Source organism: Myodes glareolus, chromosome 15 (assembly GCF_982192425.1).
Source record: "Myodes glareolus chromosome 15, mMyoGla1.1, whole genome shotgun sequence".
Classification (NCBI taxonomy): Eukaryota; Metazoa; Chordata; class Mammalia; order Rodentia; family Cricetidae; genus Myodes; species Myodes glareolus.
The window spans coordinates 50,781,027-50,798,478 of record NC_142040.1 but is presented as its reverse complement, the minus strand read 5'-3'; the positions used below and the strand labels follow the sequence as shown (position 1 = coordinate 50,798,478).

The window sequence follows — 17,452 nt, the reverse complement described above, 5'->3', positions numbered from 1 at the left end:
TGAAAAACAAAACAATTCAAATGTCTCACCTATATGTTATTAGTGGATGAAGAGGAATAAATTCAGCTGGCCCAAATTCTATAGAGCAACCAAGTGTAACTAATGTCAGCAATTCACCTAAACAGGTCAATAAAATCAGGGATCCACGTTTTAACACACAGGCCAGAAAAAGACTGTCATGTGTCCAGCTGATGTCACCTACCCAGTACGACCTAGAAAGACAAATAACAGTTTTAGAAAGGATTGGATAGTAGGCTACTGTCACATAAATTTTGTTAATTTTACTCTGTAGGGGAAAAAAGGCTTACATATATCGACTCCAACAATATTCCATTAGAAATCATAAGTAATTCAGAAATGAAAATATTATCCAAGTTGAGCCAATTAGTCAAATCATTTTTTTTTTGCTTTTTTTTTTTTTTTTTTTTTTTTTTAGTCAAATCATTTTTGTGGGGGATGAAACAGAGTTTCTCTGTATAACAGCCCTGGTTGTCCTGGAACTTGCTATCCAGGCTGGCCTCAAACTCAGAGATCTACCTGACTGTCTTCTGAGTGTTGGGATTAAAAGTGTGCGCCACCACACCTGGCTTCATTGTCTTGTAATCAGAATGAACCATAATCTCTATAACCACAACTGATGACAGATTCTGTCCCACACACAGCCACCTCCTCTGCCCAAAGCTGTTCCTTACTCCTTACTACTACTGCTCCTTGGCAGCAGCAACGTATCACCAGAACAAGGAGCAGCTCCCCTCCCATCTGACGAGATCATACATAGTCAAAGGAATCACTGAGCTGAGACCAACGCTGCTCTTGGAAAGGAACTGGTGGGCGGGGAAGGGGGGAGGACAAAGAGAAGCAGCTAGATGACCTGACCACTCTGGAAATTCAGAGAAAGGCATAGAAAGTGTTCAGAAACAAGAGGCTAGGTGCTCAAGAGAGAAATCTTTGTACTCCAATCTTGTACAGTTCTTTTCCTTTTATTTTTTGAAGACAGGATCTCTATATATAGCCTTGGCTGTCCTGGAACTTGGCTATGTACACAGGTTGGCCTCAGAGTCTCAGAGATTTCCCCTGCCTCTGCTTCCGGAGTGCTGAAATTAAAGGTGTATGTCAGCACACCTAACTTGTATATGCCTTATAGCTCATGTGTTATCCCAAAATCACCATGAAAGAATGTAAGTGTTTAAAAATCTATGAATACTCCAGCCTACCTGAATGAATGGTGGTCTCCGCTCTTGAATTTTTATCTTACCCCCCCTAACAAAGCCTCAGATTGCGCGATCTACTCACAACCCCATTCCTGAGAAGATGGGAAAACAATGAAAAAGAAAATACACTGTATTTTCTACACTACCCTTCCTTTAAAAGTATCTGAGACTTTCTTTATATAAAGCAACTTTTAGAATTTACCAAGTACAAAGGTAAGTCACATTCTTTAATCTAAATGTAATTTTTAGATTCACTAGAGCTCCAAATTTCAAAAGCCTTCCTTAGAAATAAGCATATGTGTTCTTACCTGGTAAGTGCAGCTGGGACCACAGGATTCTTATTACTACATCCTTTAAGGTCACCACAGAGAGTAACAAAATTCAGTGTGTTTATAAACAATACCTGAGTTGCCTAGAAGAGGGAAAACATGGCATAAGTAATGACGTTATCTTCTGTGTATTACCTACTGGAGGCTGAGAGAGCTGTTATTATACCAAGTAAGGAGTCTTTCTTAGCTAGGTAGAGTACTGACAGTTCTTGACTCTAAAGTTGTTCAGGGTTGAAATCCTCCCGCCCCAGCCCTGCCAACAGCTGGGTTAGCACACATGCCCTCCTTCTCCTTCACCCTTTCACTTCTTACTTTGTTTTGATGTGTTTGAGACAGAGTTTTGCTATGTAGCCCAGGCTGGCCTTGACCTCAAATCCTCCTGCCCCAGTGTGCAGAGTGCTGGGATTACAGGCATTTGCCACCAAGATAAGCTTTTTAATTTTACAGTTCTTCAGAACAGCTTTTGAAAACTATGACAGGTAATTTTTGTAACTTTACCAAATGGACTAAAAAGGTCACTTTAAAGAACATACAGTAGAATAAAAACAGGTGCTTGTTACTGACCTTTGGGTCTTTCTGATTAAGAGTCACTGCCAAGGCAAAGCCATCTCTTGAGAAGGCCGAGATCAGAGCTCCTCTTGACTTCACTGCCTCACACTTGGGAGTCAGACTGCACAGGCCACATTCCTGCTGTGCCCAGTGGACATGGAACGGCAAAGACCTAAGAAAGTCAAGGAATTATGAAGGGAAGGTCCAACAGGATTTCTCTGTGGCACAGACCTGGCTGTCCTGGAACTAGCTCTGTAGATCAGGCTGGCCTCAAACTTAGAGATCCGCCTGCCTCTGCCTCCCAAGTGCTGCAATCAATGGAGTATACCACAACTGCCTGGCAAGGTTTAATGGTTTTATTTACTTATTTTTGATGCATGTACATGTTTTTTTAATATTTACTTATTTATTATGTATACAATATTCTGTCTGTGTGTATGCCTGCAGGCCAGAAGAGGGCACCAGACCCCATTACAGATGGTTGTGAGCCACCATGTGGTTGCTGGGAATTGAACTCAGGACCTTTGGAAGAGCAGGCAATGCTCTTAACCTCTGAGCCATCTCTCCAGCCCCAACATGATTGTTTCTTTAGATAAGGTCTCAATATATGACTCACACTGGCCTTGAACTCCTGAACTCAAGTGAGCCGCTTCCTTAGCACACTCTCTTGGACTGTGGAGGGCTTGCTGAAGCTACAGCTTGGTGACCTTCCTTGAACCTTTCACATGGCCCATCTTTGGAATGAGAGGAGCAGCAGCTGAATTTAGCAGTGACGTTGCAGTTTCATTCTGTATCATGAGTGCACTGTATTGTTTGCAGCACCTGTTAATAAACCTGACTTGAGGGGACTGGAGAGCTGGCTCAACAGTTAAGAGCACCAGCTGCTCTTCCAGAGGGCCCAGGTTCAATCCCCAACATCCACATGGCAGCTCACAATTGCCTGTAATTCTAGTTCCAGGGGATCTAGCATCCTCACACTATATGCAGACAAAACGCCAATGCACCACATAAAATATAAACAAACAAACAAACAAACCTGACTTGAATTCCTCTTTACCTGGTACCCACGTTGGGCACCATATTTAAATGGAGATTTTTGTCCTGACCACCTAGTCCCAAATAAACACTTGGAGGCTTATACTAATTGTAAATGCTTGGACAATATCTCAGGCTTGTTAATAGCTAACTCTTACATTTAAACTAACCCATATTTCTATTTATGCTTTGACACGTGGTTCAAGGCTTGTTACCTCATTTTCTACATGTCCTACTTGCTTAGCAGCTGACTGGGTCTATTCTCTGCCCTTCTCCTTCCCACTATCCTTAGTTTGGTCGCCCTACCTATACTTCCTGCCTGGTTACTGGCCAATCAACACTTTAATAAACCAATTCAAGAGACAAATCTCTGCAGTGTACAAGAGGATTATTCACAACACATTATTTTCCTAAACTATACTGAAGTATTATAAGCTTTTAATATATTTTGCTCTATTTTATGAGGCTTAGAATGCAAACTATTTTACTATTAAAAAACAAATGGACAAATAAAAACTACTTGAGGATAGTTCTGGTGGCTCCAGCATTTGGGATACAGAGACAAGACGATCTCTTGTGTAGAAGACCAGCAAGATCACACAGAGTTCTAGGACAGTCAGGGCTACATAGTGAGACCTTGTCCAAATACACAAAACAGTTGAGCATTTGAAGGCACAACAAGAGTAAATCCAAATATTCTTGCCCTCTTTAAAGTTCAATTCATCTCAAAGCAATTCTTCTTATTATTTTTATTTTTTTAATTTTCTTTATTTTACATACCAATCTCATTTCCCTTTCCTCCCATACTCCCACCTCCCCCTACTCTCCTCCCATCCCACTCCCCATCCACTCCTCAGAGAGGCTGAGGCCTCCCACGACAGTCCACAAGTCCATCACATCACCTGAGGCCTCCCATGACAGTCCACAAGTCCGTCACATCACCTGAGGCAGGACCAGGGTAATTTTTTTACAGTAACAAGAAAAATATACCACGAGCTATGCTATCTCATACATGTTTTCCCTTCCAGGAAAATAAAAACAAGAGAACTTTTCTAGATTTAATGTTTAAAAGTGAAGGGAAGGGAAGGTCTACAAAGTTTTAAAAACTGGAATTAAGACCTGAAAATCTTCAATACAAACTGTCAAGGACAAATGACAATGCTTGTTTAAAAGTGGGAAATAAGAGAAAGGGAAATATTTACCTCACCTTACAGATGTCAATACATTCTCAGACCACTGAATCACCAGAAACGCTAACTTCAAGCATTCTCCAGAATAGAAAGTAAAGGAACACAGGCAGCAGTCGCCAAGTAACTGCAGATAAATTCAATAGTTTAGTATACAGTTAATCTGAAAATAAACTGATACATGAAAATATGTCTCATATAAATACAATATATTGGGACCCTGCTTCTATTTTCATTCTTCATAGTAAGCTAAAGGCTAAGTAATTTTTTATTTGTCAAATACAAGGCCCAAATGGAAAACCAGCCTAAGGACACAGAGGAGTTCTTTTGGGACCTTCAGCATCCCCTTTACACTCAAGTCGAACAAGGGACATGTATTGGTATTCCTATAGCACCATGGGATAACTGCACACCATACTATATTATAATTAATGATATAAAATATAAGATAAAAGGGGCTGGAGAGATGACCTAGCAGTTAAGAGCACTGGCTGCTCCTCCAGAGGCTCTGAGTTCAATTTCCACCACGCACATGGTGGCTCAAACTCTCTATAGTTGGATCTTATGCCCTCTTCTGGCTAAAAGTCATAATACAGACATAAAATAAAGAAGTCTTTGAAAAAAATAAGGTAACAAAAATATTATCAAAATAACTCAAAGAGAATAAAATTCTCGAGATGTATTTAATGCTTGAGGACATGAAAATGCTTGTTACCCTGACTTGACTATAATATACAAATGTATAAAACTACTCACTTCATTAACATGTTCAAATATTAGTTAAAAATAGACTGCTATTTACTGTTGCTGGGAAAGTTCCTGTAAAATTCTCTTCTTTTATAGTTTTATATTATTTATATTAGAATATCACCATACTGAGAAGAATCAATAAAATTTCAAAATGCAATTTCTTTTTTTTGTGGAGGGAGTGAGGCTCAAGACAGGATTTCTCTGTGTAATAGTCGTGGCTATTCTGGAACTCTCTCTGTAGACTAGGCTGGCCTCGAATTCACAGAGATCTGACTCTGCCTCCCCAATGCTGATTTTTTATTTTTTATTTTTTTTTAAAGAGCGGCCAGGCTGGTCTGAACTGATCATCTTGCCTCTATTTCCATAGTGCTGTGATTGGCATGTACCACCAAGTCTAACTTCAAAATACAATTTCTAAGGAAAGTGGACTATGTAACACATGAAAGTTCATACACAGAAACTACATAAAATTATTTAAAATTTTTACTTAAACAGTGCATCTATTATATGAGAATTTAGTAACTTATGGAACACCACCAGTTCTAGTTTATTAACTTATAGAACATTTGATTTTAACTTGGTTAAAGACAAAGCCTTGCTACATAGCCAAGACAGCCTGGAGCTCAGTATGTAACCAGGCTGGCCTTGAACTTTGGTTAGTTCTCGCACATCTGCCTCCCTTGGGTTGCAGGGATGCACCATCATACTCACCACCGTGTTCACTATGAGTCATATTATACTAAGGGAAAAAAGTTTTAATTTGAAACTATTCTTAAAATCACTTCTTCCAAACAGCAGTTTTACAACTGCTCTGACTAGTGACAAACATTGTTCCCCTGACTAAACAGTTTCTCAGATCGGGCAGTTCTTAAAGCCTAAAAACTCTACTTCATAGTTTCTCGTGGATTTTACCTCATTTCTGACAAAAACAGCATCCACTACAGCTTCTTTATCTTTAGTGGAAGGCAATAAAATTGCTTCTTCGGGTATGATTTGGGACCACTGACCGACCAATGGGAGGCTTTTAGAAGATAAAATATTCTTCAATACCAAACATTCCCACAGAAGTACGCAGCCAGAAGATGTAATAAGCAGAACTCTTTTCCCATTTTCAGCTACGGATAAGTATAGTCTTGAAGAGCTTGCTAATCAACAGAAAAAAAAAACAGAAAAATTAAACTTTAAAATTCTGAATTTTTCATGAAAGCACATAATTTTCTTTTCCTTTTTGGCTTGTATAAAATAAGGTCTCTCTGTGATCCTACTTCAGCATCCCAAATGCTTGCCAGGCAAGGTTAGCTGCCCTTGCAGTAAGAAACTCAAGCTGTGTTATCATTTAGAATGCTAAAACTAAAGCATTAATAATAAAAGTACAAAGAACAATAACATTTACTACTTTGCTTGTTTGTTTTTTGAGACAGGAATTCTCTCGGCAGCTCTGCTTGTCCTGGAACTCGCTCTGGAGACCACTCTTGGCCTCTAACTCACGGAGATCTGCCTGACTCCGCCTCCTGAGTGTTGGGATTAAAGGTGTAGGCCACCATGCCCAGCACTAATAACGTACAAGGGATTGAATTGACTGTACTGTGCAGCCTAGGCAAGTGCTCTAGCACTGAGCCCCACTCCTAGCATCCTTTTTACTTTTATTTTGAGACAGGGTAACACTGAGACACTCAAGCCGACCTTCAGCTCAATCTGCAGTCCAAGCAATACTCAGGTTCCTGGTCCTCCTGCCCCAGTCTCCCAAACTGTTTGGATTACAGATGTTCACCATAAAACCTGTACTGCTATATAACATTAGAAACCTGTCATCAGAGCAATGACACACAGGCCAGGTTTGCTCCTTCAAGTTAAATAAGGTGCAAAAAAGTACAATCAAATTTCAGAATAAATATTATATAGACAGAAACAGTATGCATATGCATACAAAGATACATTATCAAATAGTAATGAAAAAAACTTCAGTCTTGTCTCAAACAAAATTTAAAAAGTGCTTACCTATGGTAGCTTTAACAACGTCTTTCGGCTTTCCCGTCACCTGTATCATTCTCAAACAGTCGTGATCTTTGTTCCACAGGAAAAGCTCCCCTGTGGTGAGGACCCCAGACAGCCACATATCTGTTCAAAAGCAAAATGCAACTTTTAACACACTATCGCTGACTTTTTTTTTTCTTGAAAAATTATAGTAAGCTAGCCTTTTGAACTATCAGCAGTACTTAACCATTCTTGGATGTTGCCAGAAAAAAAACATCCTTCAACAAAGGCTGCAAACTTGGAATCTTCTTCTTTGTTCTTCCTGACAGCAAATTAATCTCATTTATGAATTTCTCATCCAACAGAAAAACAGCTTCATTCTCCTAAGAGAGAAAAACATGTGAAGGACTTATGTGGCTCCAACAGTTAATTCAATCTTGTCTACATAAATTAACATAGAAAGGAAACCAAAATAACATTTAAGAACAAGAATAATTTATACCACAATCTAAAGTAAACATTAAACTCATAGCCTAAACATTTTTTATTCTGTTTTAAAGAACACTTGGGCTGGGGTGTTCCTCAGGGATAGAGTGCCTGTCTAGCCACGAAGTCCTGATTCTGTATCTCTATATTCCATATCTAGCACTATGAAAACAGAAAATAATAATAAAATGCCCCTTGTTAAAGTTACAAGATAAGGTGATCTAACAGCTGTATTTAAAGCTCTTTAAAGGCTAGGGCCATTTGCCAATTTGGCAAGCCAAAATTATTTAAAGTCCTACTCATGGGAGCATCTTTTTCTCCCATGAGTATGAACAAGCTTTTTCTTTGGTTTTGGTGTTTCAAGACAAGGTTTCTCTGTGTAGCCCCGGCTGTACTGGAACTTGCTCTGTAGACCAGACTGGCCTCGAACTCAGAGATCCAGCTGCCTCTGCCTCCCAAGTACTGGGATTAAAGGTGTGTGCCACCAATGCCCAGCTGGACAAGTTTTTATATATACTGTCTTATTAGATTAAAATGAATATTGCTTTGGAAATCCATAAGCTCTTGACTCAGACAGATCAGGGGTTTTTTGTTTTGTTTTATTTTTTGCTACAAAAAGGTATTTTGGATGAAGTTTGTGGAGACAAAAGCAGCAACCCCTCAGAAGCTGCTAAACACACAAATTACCAGGGCTGGAGAGATGGCTCAGTACGTAAAGTACTGACTGCTCTTCCTGAGGTACTGAGTCAATTTTTAGCACCCCACATGATGGTTCACAACTAACTATAACTGTAGTTTCATAGGAGTTTCATGGAATCTGATTAAAACATTCATATACATAAAAAATATAAGCAATGTTTTGAAACATTCTAAACCTTAAAAAAAGAAAACAAACATAAACCATAAATTACCCAGCCTAGACTTACTATGGAGGTCAGTATGGGAATCATTAATCTGTTTTTTTATTATTATTTTAGCTAGTGTACAGTGAATTTCATTACGATATTTTCAAACATACTAATTACACATATTTTGCTCACATTGGCCCTTTCCTCCCTCCAAGAACTCACCCTTCTGCTTTATTCATGTACACATACATACAATGTCAAGATGGAACATAAGAAAAAACACCATATTTACCTTTCTTTCTCTGCCAATTATCCTCCTTTGTCCTGTCCACCTCCCACTGGAGCCCTTTCTCCTCTCACGTGGTCCACTTTCTACTCTCACATCCTATACATATTTATTTTTAAATGCATATTTCTTTAATTTTGAGCAAAACTATGCAGCATTCGCCCTTCTGTGTTAGGCTTTTTTTTGTTTGTTTAACAAGATGATCTCTAGTTCCACAAACTATATTTCAAAATTTTTTTTTTTTAACGACTGAGTAAATTTCACCTGTCCAAATGATTTTGATGCGTGTAAAAGTTGAAAACTCCTGGGCTGGAGGATGGCTCAGTGGTTAAGAGTACTTGCTACTCTTCCAGGAAACCTGGGTCTGATTCCCAGCACCCATGTGCCAGGAGCTCTGACATACTCTCTGGCCTTTGTGAATTGACCATGCATGCCATACATACATGAAAGGAAACCACTCATACACAGAAGATAAAAAAAATTGAAAGGAAAACAGTAGTGAATTCCTGTTACAGGTAAGCTAAGGGTAGAACTTCTCACTGAAAATTTGAGTCTTTATGTCAATAAGCATTATAAATTAAAAAGGGATTCTGTAGGTTTGCCCACTCTAAGGTGTGAAGGCTATACCATATATCATGAATGACATTCCTGGATTATTACTGCCTTATGGCCCCCTCTCCTGATCTAGCCCTGAGGCTACTTTAAAGATACACTATTAGAAAATATTCTGCTGTTTTGGTAGGCTCATGTATGACATTAAACTCTCCCTTTAAACATGTTATGAAGAAAAAAATTGAAAACAAAAGCTTTTACCTAGACAGATGACTCAATACTCTATAAATGCTAACTTATACATTATAACTCACATACAAAAACAACCCTCTTTAGGGGGCAGGTGATCTTCTGAATATGATGTGTTATTTAGGGGTTTTGTGTGTGTGTGTGTGTGTGTGCTGTTTTGTTTTTTTGTGGGAGTTTAAGGTCACAGAATATTCCTAAATCTTACAGGAAAAACACATTTAACATATGTAAAACCATTAGTATATGAATAAAGAAAAACTCACTTGACCCAACCAGGAAACTCTGGGCCAGGGTTTTTTCTGCTTGATACTTGTTGATGTCAAAACTTCTAATCTTATCTCCATGCTTGTTGAGATACCAATGACCAGTGAGCAAAGCCAGTCACGAGATCCTGTGAATAATAACAGTAATAATTAAGAGCCCATACTATTTATAGAGAGTGTTAGTTACTTTTCTCAACACTGTGGCAAAAAAAAAAAAAAAAAAAAAACGGAGGGAAGCCACCTAAGGGAGGGAGGAGATTTCAGAAGACCCCACCCACAGCTGGCTAGCCACATCCATTTGGACACAATACCATGGCTAGAGGCACACAGGGAAGAGGAAAAGCTTTACCTCACAGGAGAGAGAAAATGGAGTAGGGACAATGGAACATGTACAACCTTCCAAAGGGGCACCCCCAGTGACCTATAACCTCTAACTAGACCAAACTCCTGAAGTTTCCAGAACTTTCCAAATAGCATCACAAGTTGGGGACAAAGTAGTCAAGAAAATGAGTCTGTAGGAGACATCTGAAATTCAAATGATAATACTGAACATTTTAATTTAGAATTTCAAGAACTTTTAATTATTTTTCAATGGCTTATCATCTTCTCTCTCAGGTAGGAAACTGCACTCCACATTGCATCCACATCCTGAACTGAGGCAAAGCACACTTGCTCTTTTACACACGACTTCTGGGACAATGACCATGACCATAAAGCAGGAAGGGTACTGAGGATCCATCTCTGTACGACTGCATTTCTCGGCGTAGCTGACTACATTTTAGTAAAGAAGGTCAAATCTCCAGTCTTGTGCTCTTATTCTGACTTTGCTACTGTTGGACCTCTTCGTGTTTCACTAAGATAGATTGTGGGATCACTCTGTTCAACAAAGTACAAGGGAAATGATGCTATGGATTGCCAAGGCTAAAGCACAAAAGCTGAGAAAATAATCTCTGGAGTAATTATTTATGAAACTCCTATCACCAGGCAAGCAAACTGTCTGTCTAGCTCATCTAAAACAGAAGCCTAGTTGGGCCTACTGGTGTATCCATGAAGTTCCAAGTACTCTAAAGGTCAAGGCAGGAAGACTGTTAAGTTCAAGGTTTCCCAGTGCCACAGAGTGAATTCAAGGCCAGCTTGAGCAATGGAGTGAGAACGTGACTCAAAATAAAAAGTAAAAAGAGAGCTGGATACAGCTCAGTGCAAAAGCACTTGTTTGGCATGTCAGGGGCTCCCAGTTCAATGCCCAGCACCACAAATGAAGAAATAGCCTCAAGACAGCACAAAAGGTGTGTAGCAAGTCCCCACACTAGCTGTGGGGATACTTGTGGCAGAGATCAAGGACTGAGTGCAGAGTCAGAACCTAATCAACGAAGAGGGAAGTATGATCTTGGCAGGAAGACCCGTTATTGGAAAAACTTTGGGAGGATGACCACTCAGTTGGACAGTCCAGCTCAGAGTATACTAGAACCCAAGCAGAGGGCACAGAATCACTGAGAGGGAATCTCACTGACCAAATTAAGAACACTATGCACATTAAAATAAATTATACTAATGGATTAAAGATCTGTGAATCAAAATAGGATAGTGAATCCTTACTGATGAATAGAGTATTTGGTAAAAAGTGGTAAGACTTACAGAGTAACAGGCAGAATCCATTTAATCCTGTAACTAAAATGAACACTATCAGAAATGTGACAGGTGGAAGTCACAAGCTACCTAACAGGTAAAATGGGAAGATCTCATGGGTGTCTCACGGTGATACCTGTTTTGAGGATGCAGAAACTAATAACCATGTATAACACAATCATAAAGAAGTATCAGATAAATCTAAAATGTGGGACTTACAAAAGAACTATCTGTAATGTTCAGTGGAGTCCAGGTCATGGAAGGTGAGCGGCAAATGGTGAAGAGATCAGGCAACTAAGCACAACAAGTAATTACAGGCCTCATCATTATATTATACTAAAGCTTTAAAAACCTAAAACAACTGGGAACATCCAGAAAGCAAATACTAAATGGCTGTGACTCTTTCTATGTTTATTTCCTTATTTTGGCTTTAATGTTTGTACTGCTGTTGTAACTCGCTTTGCAGGCTGCAGACACGTTTGTGTGCCCATGCAGAGGCCAGAGGACACTGTATTGTCTTCCTCCATTGCTTTTTGTCTTATGCTTTGAGATCGCTTCTCTCAGTGAACTGCAAGTTTGTTGCTGGCCACTTTGGCGAGGATGACTAGTCACTGAGCCACCTGGAATCTAGGTGTCCCTGCCTCCCAGCTCTGGGAGCACAGGCACTTCTAAGTGGGTACTGGGAGGTCAAACTCAGGTCCTCAAACAGGCAAAGAAAGTGCTTTATCCACTGAGCCATCTTAGCAATCCTATTTTGAATTCTTTTCTTTTTTGTTTGTTTTAAGAAACGGTCTCATGGAGACCAGGATAGCCTCACGCTCCCTATGCAATTAAAGATGATTTTGAACTTGTAATTCTATCTCTACTCCAGACTTCTGGGATTATAGGCCTGCCTGCACAACCATACCTGGTTTTTGTGGTATGGAGACCAGGGAGTGATGTATGCCTGGCAAGCATTTGACCAAATGAGCTACATTCCCAGCCCCCAGCCCCGTCCCCCAGGCTAACCTGGACAGGGTCTCTTGTCCAAATTAGTCTCACACTCCTTATTGAATTTTTAAATTCTTCTGCAATACAGTGGGGGTGGGGGTGGGGCTAATACCTTAAGCAATAAGCTCAGTTTCTCTCCATGATTCCTTCATGCCTTCAAATCCGTGCTGACTAAGAAACTTACATACTACCAAGTATGATGCTCAGCACAAAGTATGTCCTTAACCATCTCTGGGCCATAACTTCAGTGTGATGACCCTGAGGAGACAAAAAATTTAGCCTCAATGCTGCTGCTCCCTTCTTAATCACAGCTGATCCTTCAACCCCAGCTGACCAGTATCAACTGTCCCAGCAAAGCAAAGATTTCATCTAGGTGGTTCTTAATTCAAAATATCACTTAAAGCTGGGCGGTGGTGATACATGCCTTTAATCCCAGCACTAGGGAAGAAGAGGCGGATCTCTGTGAGTTCGAGACCAGCCTGGTCTACAGAGTGAGTTCCAGGACACGATCCAAAACTAGACAAAGAAACTGTATCTTGAAAAACAAAAACAAACAACCAAATTAAAAAAAAAAATCACTTGAATGACCCTGGTCAGTTTTTCTTCCCTCTACTTCACAAGCCAGGCCTCCATCATCTGCATCTCTCCAAACATTCTATCCTTCCCACAAAACAGCCTACGGAGCCCTGAGCACTACTCAATAGCTTCTCCAGCTCAAAATACAAATGCCACCACAATCCTCCCCAAAACACACAGTGAGGTCTGTCACAGCAGGATCCCATGACCTGGGAGCAATTTCCATCTTAGTGAAGGTTTCTACCACGTGGTAAAACACCATGATCAAAACCACTTGGGGAAGAAAGGATTTATGTCATCTTACAGCTTGTAGTCCATCAACCAGAGAAGTCGGGAGAAATGCAAGACAGGAATATCGAACTGATGCAGAGGTCACTCAAGAGTGCTGCTTACTGACTTGCTCCGCATGGCTTGCTTGGCCTGCTTTCTTATACACCCCAGGACCACCAGCCCAAGGGTGGTTCTACCCACAGAAAGCTGAGCCTCTCGCATCAATCAAGAAAATGCCCCACAGGCTTGGCCACGGTTCCAGTGGGTGGAGGACAGCATTTTCTCATTGGAGGTTCTTTCTTCCCAAATGATTCTAGTTTGTCTTAAACGCACATAATACTAGCTAAGCAATGTCGTGAGGAAAACAAGGGTCGGGTGTTCTACATTAAAGATGATTTAACTACACAAGACAACCAAGTGCAGTATCTTATCCTGCGCCAGAAGACAAAAATTGCGATAAACGTTATTCAATGCTGTGTCCTAAATGTGATGGCTACTTGCTTACATGAGTTTTGCTTACATGAGTATTGCAATACTAGAGATATGCATTGCACTGAATGGGAAGAGTGAATAAAAATGTACAATACACACAACTCATCCTCAAAACATTTAGAAAGCTATTTTAGGTGATTAATAGCTCCTAAATGCTATGTGTATGCACATGGATAAACAGAAGGATAAAGCATAGCAAAACAAACAACTGGATAATGTGAACAAAAGTGCATATTTAATTAAATTTTTTGGGAACTTTAAAAAATCATTAAAAGGCAACTGGAGAAAACTGAGCAGGACTCAGTAATCATTAGGTGACTATTCTACTAGACTATACTAGAGACAATAAGATGTTCAGTTTTTGGTTTTGTAGGATAATTATATTATGGTTTTGTTTAATGAGTCCGTACTTCTAGCTATGAAAGAGAAACACACAAGTATTTATGCCACGGATTTGTTTGGAAATACATAGACTTAAATTTTGCAAGTAAAACGTAAAGGATAAAAAGACAGCAAACCACTTCAAGATTTCGGGTTAGAGCCCTACAGGATCATATACAACCTTCCATCATTTAGAATGCTAAAAGTCACCTCCTGGGACACAGCAAACATCATTTCTGACGCACATTGCAAAGCCTCTGAAAACGCTGATGCTACTGGATAGAGACCCAGCGCCCCACAACAGATGGAATTGAGGGGAAAAAATCCGCTCATTTGTGCAAAATACATAGCAAAACACATACTCTGTTAAGTCTACGGGGACGGGGGAAAGGGTACCTTTATTTCAAACAAATGCGAGAGGGCAATTTCAAGAAAATCATTGAAGCTCTGGTGTCTCTGCCACAGAGGATGCTAGGAAACCGCGTCCATTCCTCGCTGCTCCGTCGGCGGCTGGGGTCAACCCAGGAGTTTCCTTGTGACGGCGTGGCCAGAGTCGCCGAAGGTCCCCCGTGGAGATGTGGGGGGGGGGGGGGGGAATCTTGCAGGGAGGGCGGCGCCTGAGAGGCCAGGGAAGACCGGAGCGAGAGGGCGGGTGGTCCGAGCGACCGCGAAGAAAACGGGAGTCCCGAGAGCGAGGCGGGACTCGGGGGGGACGCACGGTTTGGAGAGGATTCTCCAGGTCGTTACCTCCCGCTACGGTTGCAGAAGCCTGAGAGAATCCGGTGCCCGGGAGAGAAGGCCGCGACCGCCGCAGCCGACCCGTGTCCTGGAGACGCCGGGGCGGGAACGACCCACCGCGCATGCGCCGTGCCACCCAGTGGGCGGGCATCTAGAGGCTCCCAGGCCGCGACTCCAGCTTCGCGCCGGCTCGGGGAGTTATCGATGCCAGGCTCCCGTGGTCGTCTCCCTCCGCCTCTCAAGGGTCCTTTTCCCGCCGGTTCCCGCCCTTTCATCAGCTCAGTACACCCTTCTCCGTCCATCGCTTTCTCACGAGCTAGTCTTTGAGTTCCCGGGCATCATGTGGAGCTTTGCAAGAAAAGCACCAACCACAGCCACACCTACAGGGTTGGACTGTTAAAAGCGCTTGTTGCATTTGCAGAGGACCCTAGTTTGGTTCCCCATCACCTACAGGGTGACTTATAATTCTGAGTGACACCAGTTCCAGGGAAACTGACACTCTCTTTTGACTTCCGTGGGCACCAGACACACTAGTGATGCACATACATACAGGGAAGTGAACCGGTCATACAATAAGTTCAAAACCAAATCAAACCTAATCCTCCCTAGAGGAGCCCTCCACAGACCTAAAAGAAAGGCGTTGATGGCCATCAAGAAATGAGAATACAGAAGCAATAATTTTTTTTCCTGATGGGAAACTATGGAGCATTTTTTTTTCATCTGTATAGATTTTATTTCTTCTCTTGAAATGCGTCTATTTAGTTCAATTGCCCAATTTCAATGGAATTATTTGTTTTTCTTGCTTTTTTTCTTTTTATCTTTTTATAGATTCTGGATATTAGTCTCCTCTGTTATATAAAAAGCTGGTAAATATTCTTGCCTATCCTGTAATTTATCGCTTCACTTTTGTCTCCTTTGAGACGCAAAAACTTAGTTTTATGTAATTCCACTTGAAATTTTTTTAAATTTTTGCTTCGTATGCATTTGGAGTCCTATCCAGAAAAATCATTACCTGTAGCATTTAAGCATTGCCCATATAGTTTCTTGTGATTGTTTCGGAGTTTGGGATATATCTCACATATTAACATCTTTGACTCGTTTTGAGTTTTGGGCTTTTTTTATTCACATGGATTTATGTATGTAAGGGTGCACATCTGTGGCTCAGATATGGAGATCAGAGCACAACATCCTAGCAACAGGTTCTCTCCTTCCACCATGCTGGTTCTGATTCAACTCAGGTAATCAGGCTTGGCAGCAAGGACCTTTACCTGCTAAACCACTTTCCCAGCCCTCGAGTTATTGTTTAAGATGGTGGGTGGTTGATCGGCTGTGAGTATCTTGTTTTCCTAGCAGCATTTGATAAAGACTTTGTCTGTGGTGCTGGAGAAGTATCTAAGAGCTACCTCCTGATCCACAAGCAGAGAGAGAACCTTGACCTGGCATAGGCTTTTGAAACCTCAGAGCCCATGCCCAGAGACACACTTACTACTTCAACAAGGTCACACCTCCTAATCGTTCTAATCCTTTCAAGAAGGTCCTCTCCCTGTGACTAAGTATTCAAATATATGAACCTATGCATTTGTGTTTTGCCTACACGTACCTCTGTGTGAGAGTGTAAAATCACTTGGAAATAGATGGCAGACAGTGGTGAGCTGCCATATGGGTGCTGGGAATTGAACCCTGGTCCTCTGGAAAAACAGGCAGTGTTCTTAACTGCTGAGCTATCTCTCCAGCCCCAGTCAGTTCTAAATTTTAATTATGGTATTTAGAAGTACATTTTAGACAGTTTGCTCTGAGATTTGCCTCCTATTCTCTCTTTCTATTTTTATCACATTGTGTGTGTTTCACTTAGTTTCATGTTGCCTCCTGAATAGTTTTCATATCTTCTTTTACATTTATCCTTTAATCCTATATTATTTAAAAGTGCATTAGCTGCTTCCTGCTCTTCCAGAGGATCTGAGGTTTATCCCCAGCTGGTATGCCAAGTGGTTCCCTGCCACTGTAACTACAGCTTCAGAGACTATAACACCTTCTTTTAACTTTCCCTGTTAAACTTTCAGCATAAATACAGAAAGATATATGCATAGGCATAAATAAAAAAATCTTTTGAAATATTTTTTAAACATAAAAGAAAGAAATCCAAGCATAGTGGCACATGTGTGCCTTTAATCCCAGCACTCAGGAGGCAGAGACAGGCAGATCTCTGTGAGTTTGAGGTCAGTGTGATCTACACAGTGAGTTCCATAGAGAAAACATGTCTCAATAAACCAAAATAGATTAAATAAACAATAAATAACGGATAAAGGAGCAGATAAGAAAGAAAAGCATCCCCAAACCAGGCACTTACAACATCCAGCAGAGAGGATTGAAACAGGCCCTATGAAATGGGAAGCTTAAAATCATTTTAACAGAATGGCTAGTGAAGGACGATGAGAAGCCATATGGAGTTCCTGTCTTGTTTTTCAAGGCAGTGTTTTTCTCTTTAACAGCCCTGGCTGTCCTGGAACTCATGGTATTTACTCTTTTCCATTACTGTATCTGTTCTCACAGCACTACCTTAACGTGGTGGCTGTAGCTTTATAAGAAAATCTTGAGGGGCTGGAGAGATGGCTCAGTGGTTAAGAGTACTGACTGCTCTTCCAGAGGACCGGGGTTCAATT

General features: G+C 40.8%; 1 protein-coding gene across 7 annotated transcripts in view; it reads right to left on the bottom strand.

Annotated features, from left to right (window-relative positions):
- Cplane1 (ciliogenesis and planar polarity effector complex subunit 1) overlaps nt 1–14,899 on the bottom strand; it is a 96,665-nt gene extending 81,766 nt beyond the window's left edge. For 6 of the 7 annotated variants that reach the window (XR_007230933.3, XM_048428919.3, XM_048428946.3 and 3 more), the window contains exons 1-9: nt 14,451–14,899; nt 9,720–9,847; nt 7,283–7,418; nt 7,060–7,179; nt 5,974–6,206; nt 4,332–4,438; nt 2,105–2,261; nt 1,520–1,623; nt 30–212 (exon numbers count right to left, since the gene is read on the bottom strand). Coding sequence is in view for 6 of the 7 variants with exons in the window: in XM_048428919.3 (XP_048284876.3) it covers nt 30–212; nt 1,520–1,623; nt 2,105–2,261; nt 4,332–4,438; nt 5,974–6,206; nt 7,060–7,179; nt 7,283–7,418; nt 9,720–9,800 (1,121 nt within the window). In the remaining variant the exon portion in view is untranslated. Of the gene's footprint in view, nt 1–29; nt 213–1,519; nt 1,624–2,104; nt 2,262–4,331; nt 4,439–5,973; nt 6,207–7,059; nt 7,180–7,282; nt 7,419–9,719; nt 9,848–12,447; nt 12,594–14,450 lie in introns of all 7 variants that reach the window. The other variant, XM_048428927.3, reaches the window with a different exon arrangement.
- Nucleotides 14,900–17,452: the final 2,553 nt, after the last annotated feature.